The 17,025-nt window shown below is 41.8% G+C and overlaps 1 protein-coding gene across 2 annotated transcripts in view; it reads right to left on the bottom strand.

Annotated features, from left to right (window-relative positions):
• The window catches only part of UVRAG (UV radiation resistance associated), a 164,327-nt gene that overhangs the window by 116,431 nt on the left and 30,871 nt on the right, over nt 1–17,025 (bottom strand). For both annotated transcript variants that reach the window (XM_048839927.2, XM_048839937.2), the window contains exon 6: nt 8,475–8,560. In XM_048839927.2, coding sequence (XP_048695884.1) covers nt 8,475–8,560 — 86 coding nt within the window. The remainder of the gene's footprint in view (nt 1–8,474; nt 8,561–17,025) is intronic.

Here is a 17,025-nt window from a genome sequence, read left to right as displayed (position 1 = left end):
TAGTGAAGAAGCAGTAAGTTGATGGGAGAGCACTCTATCCATTTCAGTATTCCACTTCAACAAGAGGTGGAAGATATGTTGATGGGGAGCATCTCCCATCGACATACAGCAGTGTCTACACCACGCTAAGTCAATGTAAATTATGTCGACTTAAGTTACATAACTTATATCTACTTACAGGGTTAGTGTAGACAAGGCCTTAGACCGTAAGCTGTTTGGGGCAGCAACTGTCTTTGTTTGTACAATGCCTGACACAATGGAGTCCTGACCCATGACTGCGGCTCCTAGGCACTATGATAATGCAAATAACTAGCTTGTTGTGTCGAACATTTTCTTAAAGAAATGATAAGACAGAAAAAAAAAACACTAAATGGTTTATGAAATTTCCTACATTAAGATTAAGTGTTACACACAAATCAGGAGATGCCCAAATTTAAAGTTACACAGGTTACTTAACTGTCCCGTTGTGTATCTGCATTACTAGTCTTTAGTTACAGGATAGCATACTATCTCAAGTATAGTGTGTCTTCTCCATTTCCACACTCTCCAACAGACACCTTTGTATACAAGGTGCACACATTACAAATGACTCATGCACAATAGCATACAAGTTGCTAGACACATTTAAAGTTATAGAAAAAATAAATTTCTTAAATATACAATATCCGTGATCAATACATATGCACAATGGGAAGTTAAGGTCGTATGCAACTGGAGACTAATACTTACCCCACTATCATTTTTAATTCCGTTTTTGCATGGATTCCATACATCTACATATATTTAGGCACACAAATACTATAAGCAGAAAATAATAAACTGAATGTCATTATACAGGACATTCAATTTATTATAAAAACACTAGTCCACAATGCCAACTAATGAAAGATGTTTTTAGTAGGGCTGTCAAGTGATTAATCGCACAATTAAACAATAGAATACCATTTATTTTAAATATTTTTGAATGTTTACTACATTTTCAAATATATTAATTTCAATTACAGAATACAAAGTGTACAGTGCTCACTTTATATTTATTAAAATATTTGCACTGTAAAAAAAATTCAATTCACCTCATACAAGTACTGTAATGCAATCTCTATCATGAAAGTTGAACTTACAAATGTAGAATTATGTACAAACCCCCCCTGCATTCAAAAATAAAACAATGTAAAACTCAGTCCTACTTCTTGGTCAGCCAATCACTCAGACAAACAAGATTGGTTACAATTTGCAGGAGATAATGCTGCCTGCTTCTTGTTTACGTCACCTGAAAGTGAGAACAGGCATTCGCATGGCACTTTTGTAGCTGGCATTGCAAGGTATTTACATGCCAGATGTGCTAAAGATTCATATGTCCCTTCCATGCTTCAACCATTATTCCAGAGGACATGCTTCCACACTGATGATGGGTTCTGCTTGATAACGATCCAAAGCAGTGTGGACTGACGCATGTTCATTTTCGTCATCTGAGTTAGATACCACCAGCAGAAGGTGGATTTTCTTTCTTGGTGGTTTCGGTTCTGTAGTTTCCGCATCAGAGAGTGTTGCTTTTTTAAGACTTCTAAAAGCATGCTCCACACCTCATCCCTCTCAGATTTAGGACAGCATTTCAGATTCTTAAACCTTGGGTCGAGTGCTGTAGCTATTTTTAGAAATCTAACGTCAGTACCTTCTTTGCGTTTTGTCAAATCTGCTGTGAAAGCGTTCTTAAAACGAAGATGTGCTGGGCCATCATCCGAGACTGCTATGACACGAAATATATGCAGAATGCAGGTAAAAGAGCAGGAGACATACAATTCTCCCTTCAAGTACAGTCACAAATTTAATTGACGCTTTTTTTTTTTTAAACAAGCATCATCAGCATGGAAGCACGTCCTGTGGAATGGTGGCCGAAGCATGGAAGGGGAATACAAATGTTTAGCATATCTGGCATGTAAATACCTTGCAACACTGGCTACAAGAGTGCCAAGCGAACGCCTGTTCTCACTTTCAGGTGACATTGTAAGTAAGAAGCAGGCAGTAGTATCTCCCGTCAATGTAAACAAATTTGTTTGTCTTAGCGATTGGCAGAATAAGAAATAGGACTGAGTACTTGTAGGCTCTAAAGTTTTACACTTGTTTTTGAGTGCAGGTATGTAACCAAAAAAAAATCTGCATTTGTAAGGTACACTTTCTCAAGAAAGAGAATGCACGATTTCTTTTATAATTTTAACAGTGCATATATTTGTAATAAAAATATAAAGTAAGCACTGTGCCCTTTGTATTGTGTTGTAACTGAAATCAATATTGAAAATGTAGAAAAACATTCAAAATTGTAATAAATTTCAATTGGTTAGAAACAAATTTCTATTGTTATAAGTGCAATTAATCACAATTAATTTTTTTAAATTAATCGCATGAGATAACTGATTGACAGTCCTAGTTTTTAGACTTAATCACTTATCACTTACCACTACACCTGATCTTCCTGGTAAGGTTTTTCTGTAGATACAGCAATCATGAAAAGTTTGTTTGTCCAGTCCCTTTTATCCCTTAATACTACTTTTAAAATGAAAAGGAGGACTTGTGGCACTTTAGAGACTAACTAATTTATTTGAGCATAAGCTTTCGTGAGCTACAGCTCACTTCATCAGATTCATTCAGTGGAAAATACAGTGGGGAGATTTATATACACAGAGAACATGAAACAAAGGGTGTTACCATACACACTGTAAGGAGAGTGATCAGGTAAGGTGAGCTATTACCAGCACGAGGGGGGATGGGTAGTGATAATCAAAGTGGGCCATTTCCAGCAGCTGACAAGAAGGTCGGGGGGGGGGGGGGGGAGAGGAGGGGCGGGGGGAATAAACATGGAATAAACCTCTCCAACGCATCAAGGATCTACATCCGGGGAAGTCCCGGATGACTGGAAAAAGGCTAATGTAGTGCCAATCTTTAAAAAAGGGAAGAAGGAGGATCCTGGGAACTACAGGCCAGTCAGCCTCACCTCAGTCCCTGGAAAAATAATGGAGCAGGTCCTCAAAGAATCAATCCTTAAGCACTTGCATGAGAGGAAAGTGATCAGGAACAGCCAGCATGGATTCACCAAGGGAAGGTCATGCCTGACTAATCTAATCGCCTTCTATGATGAGATTACTGGTTCTGTGGATGAAGGGAAAGCAGTGGATGTATTGTTTCTTGACTTTAGCAAAGCTTTTGACACGGTCTCCCACAGTATTCTTGTCAGCAAGTTAAGGAAGTATGGGCTGGATGAATGCACTACAAGGTGGGTAGAAAGCTGGCTAGATTGTCGGGCTCAACGGGTAGTGATCAATGGCTCCATGTCTAGTTGGCAGCCGGTATCAAGTGGTGTGCCCCAAGGGTCGGTCCTGGGGCCGGTTTTGTTCAATATCTTCATAAATGATCTGGAGGATGGTGTGGATTGCACTCTCAGCAAATTTGCGGATGATACTAAACTGGGAGGAGTGGTAGATACGCTGGAGGGGAGGGATAGGATACAGAGGGACCTAGACAAATTGGAGGATTGGGCCAAAAGAAATCTGATGAGGTTCAATAAGGATAAGTGCAGGGTCCTGCACTTAGGACGGAAGAACCCAATGCACAGCTACAGACTAGGGACCGAATGGCTAGGCAGCAGTTCTGCGGAAAAGGACCTAGGGGTGACAGTGGACGAGAAGCTGGATATGAGTCAGCAGTGTGCCCTTGTTGCCAAGAAGGCCAATGGCATTTTGGGATGTATAAGTAGGGGCATAGCGAGCAGATCGAGGGACGTGATCGTTCCCCTCTATTCGACATTGGTGAGGCCTCATCTGGAGTACTGTGTCCAGTTTTGGGCCCCACACTTCAAGAAGGATGTGGATAAATTGGAGAGAGTCCAGCGAAGGGCAACAAAAATGATTAGGGGTCTGGAACATATGAGTTATGAGGAGAGGCTGAGGGAGCTGGGATTGTTTAGCCTGCAGAAGAGAAGAATGAGGGGGGATTTGATAGCTGTTTTCAACTACCTGAAAGGGGGTTCCAAAGAGGATGGCTCTAGACTGTTCTCAATGGTATCAGATGACAGAACGAGGAGTAATGGTCTCAAGCTGCAGTGGGGGAGGTTTAGATTGGATATTAGGAAAAACTTTTTCACTATGAGGGTGGTGAAACACTGGAATGCGTTACCTAGGGAGGTGGTAGAATCTCCTTCCTTAGAGGTTTTTAAGGTCAGGCTTGACAAAGCCCTGGCTGGGATGATTTAACTGGGAATTGGTCCTGCTTTGAGCAGGGGGTTGGACTAGATGACCTTCTGGGGTCCCTTCCAACCCTTATATTCTATGATTCTATGATTCTATGATACAACCTATCCTGAAGGATGACCCATCACTCTCAGATCTTGGGAGACAGGCCAGTCCTTGCTTACAGACAGCCCCCTAACCTGAAGCAAATACTCACCAGCAACCACACACCACACAACAGAACCACTAACCCAGGAACCTATCCTTGCAACAAAGCCCGTTGCCAACTGTGTCCACATAGCTATTCAGGGGACACCATCATAGGGCTTAATCACATCAGCCACACTATCAGAGGCTCGTTCACCTTCACATCTACCACCAATGTGCCAGCAATGCCCCTCTGCCATGTACATTGGCCAAACTGGACAGTCTCTACGTAAAAGAATAAATGGACACAAATCAGACGTCAAGAATTGTAACATTCAGAAACCAGTCGGAGAACACTTCAATCTCTTTGGTCACTCAATTACAGACCTAAAAGTGACAATTCTTCAATAAAAAACACTTCAAAAACCAGACTCCAACGAGAGACTGCTGAATTGGAATTAACTTGCAAACTGGATACAATTAATTTAGGCTTGAATAAAGACTGGGAGTGGATGGGTCATTACACAAAGTAAAACTATTTCCCCATGTTTATTCCCCACCCCCCAGCTGTTCCTCAGACGTTCTTGTCAACTGCTGGAAATGGCCCATCTTGGTTATCACTACAAAAGGTCCCTCCACTCTCCTGCTGGTAATAGCTCACCTTACCTGATCACTGTTGTTACAGTGTGTATGGTAACACCCATTGTTTCATGTTCTCTGTATATATAAATCTCCCCACTATATTTTCCACTGAACGCATCCAATGAAGTGAGTTGTAGCTCACGAAAGCTTATGCTCAAATAAATTGGTTAGTCTAAGGTGCCACAAGTCCTCCTTTTCTTTTTGCAGATACAGACTAACACAGCTGCTACTCTGAAACCTACTTTTAAAGTGTAACTCAATATCAAAACATTAACCTTACAATAAGGTTACAATATATGGTACTCAGGACAAGAGATGCCAGAAGTTGCTGCCTTAATGTTAGCTCAGTCATACTGCTAATTCAGTGTGTCAGGGTATACAATAATGCACTTTACCTCTCGTTTTCTGTAGCACACCAACTAAAAACGAGGTACATACTGAAGATTTTAAGACTCATGAAACCTTACCAATAACAATTAAAAGAATAGCCAATACTACATATGTGCACAGTGTGGCAGAATTAATATTCCAGGAAAAAATTTTCCATATTGGGTGCTTAATTTCATGTCTTTTAAAGATTTTTTGCTCATTGTTTTAAAAAAGGAGAAAACACCCCCAGTAACTATTTGGCTTGAACAGCTTATTAGCTCTGCAATGTTTGCCTCTGGATCTTACCCTTTTGCCCTCAAAGCAAGATTTCTTATGAAGTTACAAAAGGTGCTGGAAACATCTTACTCTAGAGCAGGGGTCAGCAACCTTTCAGAAGTGGTGTGCCAAGTCTTCATTTATTCACTCTAATTTAAGGTTTCGCGTGTCAGTACAACATTTTAACGTTTTTAGAAGGTCTCTCTAAGCCTATATAACTAAACTATTGTAAGTAAAGTAAACAAGGTTTTTAAAATGTTTAAGAAGCTTCATTTAAAATTAAATTAAAATGCTGATCTTATCAGTTTAGCGCAGTGGTTCTTAACCTGGGGTGCACACACCCCCTGGGGGTGCGAGATGCCCTTTCTGGGGGTGCAAGACATGCGAGATTTTTTTTTAGAAGGTAAATAATCGAAAACACAAATTAAGCCCAGGCACATGAAACAAAGTAGTTGTACTTACCAAACCTATGTATTTATTAACATTATACATTTAACGATTACTGTAATACACAAAGTTTAAGCTAATTTTACACTAAAAATTGAAGTATAATTTTTTATAAGGGCTGCAGAGTGCTAGGCCCAGACCAGGAGCAGAGCCCTGGCCCACCCGCCGGTCTGAGCAGGTCCTGGCTGCCGGCCCCACTCAGCCCGCTGCCGGCCTGGGGTTCTGTTCACACAGGGAGGCAGCAGGCTGAGCGGGGCCGACAGCTGGGACCCCGGCTAGCAGCAGAGTGCCAGTAAAAATTGGCTCACATGCCACAGGTTGCCAACCCCTGCTCTAGAGCTGAGCTGTCTGTCCACTTACAAGCCCTTTCACCTGCTTCAGTAGCTGGAGCTTGTAAATATCTGGAATTAAGTATCTGGACACACCTGCTGCAGCTCCACCTTAAACATTCAGCTAACACTTTAAATGGGTTTTCTACAGTTCACAAACACTAATTAGTTTAAAAAAAACACAAATGTAGCCAAGCACATGCTTTTCATTAGGGCTTATTTACATACCAAGCTTGACGTTTTAGAGCTCAGCTGTTTAAATTACTTGCTTTAAAAAAAGTGCAACCCCTAAACTGCAAGAAGTTCTGCACACTTTCCAGAAAAAGTATTTCAACAGCAGGCAAAGACCAAGCACAAAAAACATGACTTCCAGGAGGTTTTGAAAGGCATGCTTGAAGAAAGAGAATGGAAGCTGCTTTGCAATTATCGATAGCATGCACCACCACCTGCAGCCACCATGTAGGAAACTTTTAGGGGAAGTAGAAGGCACGAAGCAGCAAACACCACCACCACCCCAAAGACAGGAAAAAAAGAGTCAGAATTCCTTCAACAATAAAATGAAGTAATTCAGTTCAAGTTCTCACTCTGAACTTGTGATTGACCAACCAACAGCTTAGAGGGTCCTGAAAAAAAAAACCCTGAATGCCCTAATCTTAAAGGGAGTTTTGAGTCATGTGCATTCAGACACTTGCACAATCAGGCCCACACCTAGAGACTAGCCAGGATAGACTTCAGGCCATTCATGTACCTTACTGAGTAATTTATACTATGATAAACACCCCAAAACCTCTATGCACTGCAATTACAATTTATATTATGGAATAGAATGGGGAAAATGGGTACCACACATACGCAGAGTGATCAGGGTGACTCTCACATACTGTCTTAGTTCCTTTTAAATATGTAGTTTTATTTTAGTAAAGGTGCTATAAAAGTACTTTTTCTATTAGTCTCTAATAGCATCTCAAAGTAGGTTGGAGACTGCACAGTATGCACCCTGCACATTTTCTACTACAAGTAGAGAATTTCAGAATGCAGCTTTTGTTTTCATATACTGTTTTACAGAATCAAGGAACAGCAAGTTTAATTTAAAAGACTGCTCATAGTTTCGCTTCTGAATAAGTAAACTAGAGTCAGCTAAACTCCTATCATCTCTTTTGCACTATAGGAGAATATATTATTGACATTTCTTAAAGGCAACAGTGACACCTCCTGGTAAGATTACCAAATGGATTAGATGTCTACAACTAAAGAAATTAACAAATTTAGTTTTCAAGTTTTTTAAATGTATAGCTCTTTATCAAGGGTTTCCCCTGTAACACAGATATTATGATTACTCTAGATCTGAAGTTCAACACATTCCTAGATAAGAATTACAGAAAGGTTATAACTAGACTTTCTATATAAGCATCTCAAATTCAGGCTACACTCAATATTTAAGTGATAGTATTGTAGAGGAGTCTAACCTAACACACCAAAAAGTTCTCAAAATATTGTATCCGAGTCAGCCCAACAACTTGCAGCTCCCAGTTGACCTGAACTTTTTCCAGGTTGGAATTAAAGCATACAATGGTAAATTAAGTCACAACCCTGCATTGTGATTTGCATAGGTAGATTGTTGTGCCTGTACAGAGTCCCCTGCAGTCAATGGGGCACTTCCACAAGCAGTGTGTTCTGTCCACACAGATCATAATGAAGGACAGGGCCTTAGCTGGCCCAAGGTAGCCACAACTCAGTGGTTGATTAGAAGAATTCAAGAACTACACTGCTAGTTTTGTTCTGACTACTGGATCATCCAAGCCCTTCTTACTTTACCTCCTCCCCCCCCCCCCCCCCCCCCGCCCACCAAATACCATGGTAGAGAAACACGTGCCTTGCTGACACTAGCACTCCTGCATTGCTGCCAGTGGTTAAGTTTCACCATTTAGAAGTTTCCGAAAATGAACGATCAGCAATCTAGAAACAGTTCTCGTTTTAAGACATACTTTTCCTCATGCACTGAGGAAGTTAAAAACACATACAGCAATATTCTAAAAGGTCTTACCTAAGCAATGAGAAGACATCATATGAGTTACGGACACAGTTCTGATCCACCTGGAGAAGACTACTCTTCTGGGTGCCTGAGTGATCCTTAAGGCAAAGAAAGGAAATCACTTTTTAAAAAAAAAAAGGTCAGAGTAAATTTTCTGATAAGACTAATGTGTGCCTGGGACCACACAACTTTGCCTGTGCATTTAAAGAACACTGTATATCACAATTTAAAAACTCAAAAGCACCAAAGAAAAGCAATTTAGTTCTTAGGAAGGTGGTGACGGCAGCATGAGACAAGTTATGTCCCTGCTGTAAATCTAACAGCAGAGCATTTATGCATTAAGTTATTAGCAGTGTTTAGTATTCCATTTTATTTTCTTTAGCACATCTTTAACCCCATTTAGCATGAGCTGCCTAATATTGTCTACTCAGACTCAAGGATTCAAAAATTAACTCTCCTGAAACTCCCCAGCTTCAACCAGTTTTGAACACAGACTTTCTGCAAGGCACAATGCATTCAAGAATCTGCCCTCGGACATGCAACACTAATAGGCTCTCAGTAAGTGGTAATTAGAAAGTTATTGTTTATCCACTCCATAAAGACCCTTCAGAGATTCATATATTCCTTGGGATGAGCAAGGTATCCCTGGAGGAGCTTCCTACAAGTTTTGACCAGAACACAAAAGACTATGGCCAAGGTCTGCACCAGGGATGGCAGGAAGGAGCTGTCGCATTATCTTGTGCTGCAATTTTGTCATATCTCAAACTAGTCTGTGTCAGGCAGGTGCCATACTTTGACAGACACACCCCTAGGAAGTGTAAGAACTCTGGAACTCTTCCTTCCCAGTCAGCACTAATACAATGTCCCAGCACTGTGCTGCTAGAGATAAAAAGTCAGACAAGACGTAAGACAAGAGGCCTAGACATGTGTGGTCACTAAAGATTTGATGGCTCTTTAGGCTGGAGAAGAGAAGACTGAGAGGGGACATAATAGTTTTCAAGTACTAAAAGGTACTTGAAGTAGGACAGAGAAAAACTGTTCTTAACCTCTGAGGATAAAAAAAGAAGCAATGTGATTAAATTGCAGCAAGGGAGGTTTTAGGTTGAACATTAGGAAAAAACTTCCTAACTGTTGGGGTAGTTAAGCACTGGAATAAATTACCTATAGAAGTTGTGGAATCTCTGTCATTATCTAACCTGCTCTTAAAAACCTCCAAACACATGTCAGGGATGGTCTAGATAACACTTCGTTCTGCCATGAATGCAGGGGACTGAAATAGAAGACTTCTCAAGGTCCTCTCCAGTCCTACAATTCTATGAAAAAAGAGAGGCATTTACCTTTATGTATTTACCAGTGTTAAAATTTCACCAGGTCCCTGGAAGAGTTTCAGCAGGATATAGTGATTTTCTTCACTTTAATCACACACCATAAATTTAAACAAACAGCTATTGCTTTCCACCACAGACATAACTGCACTTTAATGTGAGTGAAGTAATCCTACCTAAACATCCTTTACCTGCCCGAAAGGGCTGTTGTGGGGCTTAGCTAATACTAAAGCATTTGGAGGTCTTTTGCTATACAGTTAGATCTCCCATGGGCAATTCAGTAGCAAGTTTTCCCCCTTTCCCATTTAAACTATGTTTTTCTTGCATACATTATGGAACTGCTTACTCTTGATCATGACAATATAGCAAATATGCCATTCTAATACTAGAAAACCAATACCATGCATTATCTGGCCACTTCTCAAAGGGAGAAACCATTTCTTTCGGATGTTAGGAGTTTGATTTGTAGGACCCATCTTCTAGAAAGATACTAAAGCAAGACTTCACCACCTGAATCTTACTGCAAGATTAAGGAAATTTGCAAGGCATTGCAGCTGGATCATCAGCAACTCATGCTGAGCAATGGGCCTGGTTTGGTCTCACACATGCAGGGTCTAAAAGTAGGGCATGGAAACACAAAGTTGTTCTTTAGAAGAATGAAGCAGATTAGGGCAAACAGTCCTGTCTCTCCCCTAAGACAGTGGAAGGGGGTGAAGTAGTAATTTCAGAAAGGGAAAGATAATCAGTATGTCAGTCCCTTCTCTTCTCCCATCCTGCTACAGGACGGTAGCCTCATTATGGTGCCACCTGCCAGAAAGTAACTGCCAAAGAAAGAATGAGAGGGTATATGAAGGCTAACTTCACCTTCCCACCTCTCAAGCTGTTTGCATAAAGAACTAAGAACGTCCATATCAGCTCAGACCAAAGGTCCATCAGCCCAGTATCCTGTCTTCCAACAGCGGCCAATGCCAGGTATCCCAGAGGGAATGAACAGAACACGTAATCAAGTGATCCATCCTCTGTCGCCCATTCCCAGCTTCTGGCAAACAGCTGTATGCAAAAAACAGATTTCACGTTTTGCACTGTACTTTAATTTCTGTTTAATGTCCTCATTTTTGCGTAGTCCCCCTTTCTGAAATTAAATGCTACAGTGCTGGGCTGCTGTGGTGTTTTCCCCGCCATAGAGATGTTAAATTTAATTATATTATGGTCACTATTACCAAGCGGTCCAGCTATACTCACCTCTTAGTCCTAAGTGGAGCACAGGATGTGGTCCAAATCAAGAATTGCCTCTCCTCTTGTGGGTTCCAGGACTAGCTGCTCCAAAAAGCAGTCATTTAAGGTGTCAAGAAACTTTATCTCTGCATCCCATCCTGAGGTGACATGTACCCAGTCAATATGGGGATAGCTGAAATCCCTCATTATTATTATTAAGTTTTTTATTTTAACAGCCTCTCTAATCTCCCTGAGCATTTCACAGTCACTATCACCATCCTGGTCAGGTGGTTGGTAATATATCGCTACTACTGTCTTATTATTAGAGCATGGAATCATATGAAATTACTATCCATAGAGATTCTATGGTACGGTTTGATTCATTTAAAATTACTTCATTTGAGTCTATGCTTTTTCACATATAGTGCCACTCCCCCACCAGCACGACCTGTTCTGTCCTTCCGATATATTTTGTACACTCGTACTACTGTGCAAACTATGCAGAGAAAACGATGAAGCAAACTATGGAGAGAAAAGGAGGGATGCACACTGGAAATAAGGAGGAACTCCAACCTCAGTTGTCAGAGAGTAGTTTTCCCACTGTTGAGGGTCTCCCCTCTTCCATCCTACTGCAATATTTGATACTGGCACTCGGCACAGAAAGTCATGCTGTTAGATCAGGGACAACTGATTTTCTGGAGTGGCAGTCTGGAACACATTTTGATAGATTCACCTTCCCAGAGCAGTCAAGGTCCACCTGATAATGGTTGATGAACAAGCAGGGAAAGAAACAAGCGATCACCTTACACATCTGTGAAGTTGTGGCTTCAGTCCCTCTCCTTGCAGGGGGGGGGGGGGGGAAGAGTGGTGTGACCCTTCAATAGGGAATGTGGTGTCCTGTCTGCCTGCTTGTGTCATGGGACTGAAAGCCTATCACTGCACAGAACATGTCTGAGAAGACAGGGTGACCTTTGGGCCACAGTAAAAGGGTTTCAAGTTACCAAGTGGAATACAAAACCTGTCTGTCTTCTTCCCTTCAGAGACACCAGCAAGTCAATAAAATGCCACTAAAAAGGCTGTTCTTACAACTGGTAGATGCAGAAAGGCTTCTCAAAAGGTGTTCCTGCAGGACACGAGACTGTCTTGTCGACAAGACGCAACTGTAAACAATTTAAAGGGAAAGGATCTGGAAAAGCAGGCAAGTGGAACCCAAGACTCCCGCTCCTTTCATCTTCCCACTAACTGGTCCCTAGAGGGCTGATATGGCCTGCATCTGTAATTTCTGAACCAGGACAAGACAAACTGGCTACAAATGAACAACAACTAGAAAGTGTTAAATATCTACATGCACATAGGAAGAGAGGGTCAAGTAAACGCATAGTAAACACTGTTCAAAGTTTTGCAGATACTATAACCAGAAGTTTTAACAGCATCAAGAGGGAAACCCTTCTAAGAACCTACTCCAATCAACTTCCTGGCCATGAGGCTCAGGTCTCCTACTACGACACTGGGTAAGCCCAAGGGAGAGATGCGGAAGTGCTCTGCTGTTACTAATATGGAAGACAGAGCAGAGGAGAAGCTACTGCAGGAGGCGCAGAATCTACAGGGATCCCAGCCAGCCTGGAGAAGTGAGAAGGGAAAATCCAATAAGCACTTGACTGTGGAGGCTAAGGGTAGGTCTTCGCTAACATTAAAGTGTTGCCATGGCAACGCTTTAACGTGGCAGCATAGTCGCGGCTGTACAGTCGCTGTAAAAACAAAAACCACCCCCCTACGAGGGGAGTAGCTCCCAGTGCTCGTGCACTGTCTACACCACCACTTTACACCACTGAAACTTGCAGCGCTCGGGGGGGGGGGGGTGTTTTTTCACACTCCTGAGTGAGAAAGTCGAAGCGCTGAAAAGTGGCAGTCTAGCCCACAAGACCTTGGTGGTTTTAGCAAGGAGGGAGCAAAAACCCACTCAGAGCACATAAGGCTCCTTTGCTGAGTGGCCGAGAGGGTTGCTGCAGAGGCAGGGAAATAAAATCTGTACTCCAAACACTACAAGAAGAGGGGGACCACAGAATTCTAGGGGTTCTTATGTCCTGAGGATGAGTGAGAAAGCTGCATGGTGGTCTCAGGCAGAACAGCAGTGTTAGAGGCACATGGTTTTGAATTCACACCCCCAGTAGTGACTGGGCTGCTAGGATCAACAGCTAAAAGAATATCCCTCAGGCACGGAATTGAGGGGGACCAGAGAGGAGCTTTTTAAGTTTTCCCCAAAACCTTTTTCTTCCATCAACCTAGTGCCCTTTGTCACAAAACAGAAGAAACTGGAGATTAAGGGAAAAAACCTTAACAAAGGTTCTTTGTCTCCAAAAAGGGAAATGAACCAAATACTTCCCTGAGAAGTCAAGTCAAAAGGTACAGATTAGTAAGACTCCCATGAAAGAAATGTCAACTGTCAAACCAAGTTGATAAGGTCAGTTATTAGCCTACTGGATGTTAATGAAAACAGAGCCTTTGGACATTATTAAGAAATGGATGCACGATCACTGGCACGAGGATGACTGCTTGGGACCAGCCAATCGTCCCAGATACCAAGATTAGTCCGTGTAGTGCACATCCTTTAACGTCACTCCTTTACAGGAAAGGTGGCAGCTAGGAATTAGGTATGCAGAACACAGATGGGAATTTTGCAAGACTATTCTTCTGTCTTAAAGATGCAAGGGCTTGGAAGCTCCAAATCAGCAACTGCAATGCTTTACCCAGTCATGCAGGAAGTATGGTTCCAAATGAGTGCATGCTCATTTGGAACTTTTTTCCAAGTTAGTGGACTTTAATTTATAACCACCTGGGCACCATATACTCAGGAACCGCTATACCGTGTTCGCTGTTTAGTCAGTGTTAGCTTTGTATAGCCATGTAAGCTTTTTTCCATGCTATGCTTTCAAAGAGTTAGTCCATTAAAAAAAAAAAGGGGGGGGGAGGGGCATGATGGTATGAACGCCTCTGGCTGGCTAGAGATCAGTAATGTGTCAAGTCCCAGCCACATCAAGGCAGCCTTCCTGACAATGGAAACGAAATCACAAAAGTCACCACAGGAAAACCAATACTTAGTTTGGATATGCTGTGGTATCACCACTGTATCTGTAACCCAATAAATTTACCAGAATTAATTTCTTTCTACGAATCTACTTGATATAGCAGGAAACTCAATTTGAGACCAGGATGTGTACTTTAGTTTTTGAATCTGAAGTGGGTTAAGATGTTTATTTGGAGTAGCAACAAATACACAAAACTATTTCTGGCTATTAAATAAGAATATAAGAACTGCCATGCTGGGTCAGAGCATTGTCCATCTTGCCCAGTATCCTGACTCTGGCAGTGGTCTGTACAAGAGCTTCAGGGCAAACTAACAAAACAGGACAATGACGGAGTGATCTGCCAGTCTTCCACTCCTGGCTTTGGTAGTCAGAGGTTTAGGGTTGCCCCAAGCATAGGGTTGTTCCCCTGACCATCTCAGCTAATTGCCAATGATGACCCTCCATATACTTATCCAGTTCTTTTTTGATCCCAGCTATACTTTGGGGCATCACAACTGTGACACTGCACCCATATTCTTTGCAGTGATATTAGGATATGATTATGACAATTATAATACATGTTATACAAGATAAGTCATGTGAGGTGTCATTGGAAAAGTTATGATTTTCTGAATATGATTATTCTATTTGTATGCAGGTATTTTTGCATAGGAAGTTAGGAATATTGACTATGTATCTCCATGTCAAATGTAGTTACACCTGGGTAACACCCACTAGACAAGATGCTTTCAGTCTAGATAGTGCGTAAGGAAGGGCCTATTCTGGGCAATGGGCCATTAGGAAAAAGCAGTAGGCCTTAGGAAAAGCTTATCTCCCACCTAGGGAGCCTTTCTGAGAACACTATAGAGTAATGGCTGCTATGACTCTACAAGGACATGTGATGAGACCACATGTCTCTAGAATCCATCTTGGGATGTCAGTGTTTTTCCACTGACCAGCATGGGAACCAAGCTTTGGGAACAAAGGGTTCCCACCATATGCAAAAGCTATACAGGGCACGGAGTGACAATCTGGGGTTCTTCACTCCCCACACAAGACAACTCCTGGAAACACCTGAGAAACAAAGACTGAACTGGAGGAAACTGCTGGATCCAGGCTAAAGGGATTTTAGCCTGTGAAACAAAACACCTGGGGATTCCAAGCTGCAAAGCAAGTGCAGCTTGCCCCTTAAGAATCTGCAGCCTGCTTGTATCATTTCTTAGGGTGAGAATCTGCTATTCATATCCAATCTAGTTAGTATATTAAGTTTAGTTTGCGTTTTTTGTTTATTTGCTACGTAATTTGCTTTGATCCATTTGCTATCGCTTATAATCACTTAAAATGTATTGTTTGTAGTTAATAATCTTGTTTTTGCTTTATCTAAACCAGTGAGTTGGAGTGAAGTGTGTGGGAATCATAACTCAGGGGCAAAAGGCTGTTGCATATTCCTCTCCACATTGAGGGAGGGCGTGAATTTTATGAGCTGAGACTGTACAGTTCCCTGTGCAGCGCAAGACAGTATAATTTTGGGTTTATACTCCAGAGGGGGGTGCATGACTGAGGAGCTGGGAGTAGCCTTCCCATGCAGGGGCTGGTCAGAGACACTGCTTGTAACTGCAGCTGGGTGTGCCCTTACCTGTATGTATGCTGGTAAAAGTGCAGGCTGGAGGGCTTTGTAGTTTGGTCACAGCAGTACAGTGTAAGGGAGACCAGGCTGGTGGGTCAGAGGGCTCAGTGGTACTCCAGTTCCAGGTGGCACCTTGGGGGGAACCCATCACAACATTCCATAGAAACAAGTTCCACAAGTTAGATGTGCCTATGTGAGAAAGCACTTCTTGTTTGTGGTCAACCTGCTGCTTATTAATTTCCTCAGGTGATCCCAGGTTTTTGTACTGTAGGAAAGGGTAAACAGAACTTCTCCATTCACTTTTTCCACCCCGTTCATGATTTTTTAGACCTATCAAACATTCCCCCCCCTTAGTCATCTCTTGTCTAAGCTGACCAGCTCTATTCTTTTTAGTCTCTCCTGGTATGAAAGATGTTCTATACCCTTGATCATCTTTGTTCTTCTCTGAACCTCTCAGTTCCACTATATTCATTTTGAGATTTGGAGACCAGAACTGGACACAGGATTTAATGTGGGATCACCATGGTTTTATATACTGGCATTATGATATTTTCAGTCTTATTTTCTATCCCTTTCCTAATGGTTCTTAACATACTTGTGTCTACTGCTGCACGGTGAATGGAAGTTTTCACCAATCTATCCACAGTGACTCCAAGTTCTTTCTTGGACTGTAACAGCTAATTTAGAACCTATCATTGTATACATATATTTGGTATTATCTTTTTCCCCCAAGATGCATTTCTTTGCATTTATCAATGCTGAATTTTATCTGCCATTTTGTTGCCCAGTCACCTAGCTTTGGGAGATCGCTGTAACTCCTTGGAGTCTGCTTTGGACTTATCTCAAATAATTTTGTATCATCAGCAAACTTTGCAGTTCACCCTGTTCAAGATCATTAATGAATATGTTAAACAGACAGGTCCTTGAGAGAGAACGCTGTTCCTCTCTGTGAAAACTGACCATTTATTTTTACCCTTTGTTACCTATCTTTCAGTTAGTTACAGTAGAACCCAGTTTATCCGACCCTCTATTATCCCTAGTAACCAAACAACCAGCAGGTCCAGAAGCAGGCGATCTGTCCTTTGGCCACTAGATGGTGCTATAGCCTCGCACTTTCCCATTGTCCAGATTATCCAAATTTTTGATTAGCCATCTGACCCCAGCCCCAATTAGATCAGATAAACGGGGTTCTACTGTACTGGACCATGAGAGGATGTTCCCTATTATCCTACGGCTACTTAGTTTTCTTAAGAGCCTTTGGTGAGGGACCTTATCAAAGGCTTTCGGAAAATCCAAGTACACTGTATCAACTATCACCTTTTTGTTCCAAA

The sequence above is a fragment of the Caretta caretta genome, chromosome 1, assembly GCF_965140235.1.
Source record: "Caretta caretta isolate rCarCar2 chromosome 1, rCarCar1.hap1, whole genome shotgun sequence".
Lineage (NCBI taxonomy): Eukaryota > Metazoa > Chordata > Testudines > Cheloniidae > Caretta > Caretta caretta.
The sequence above is the reverse complement of the archived record's forward strand: the minus strand, read 5'-3'. Positions and strand labels throughout refer to the sequence as shown.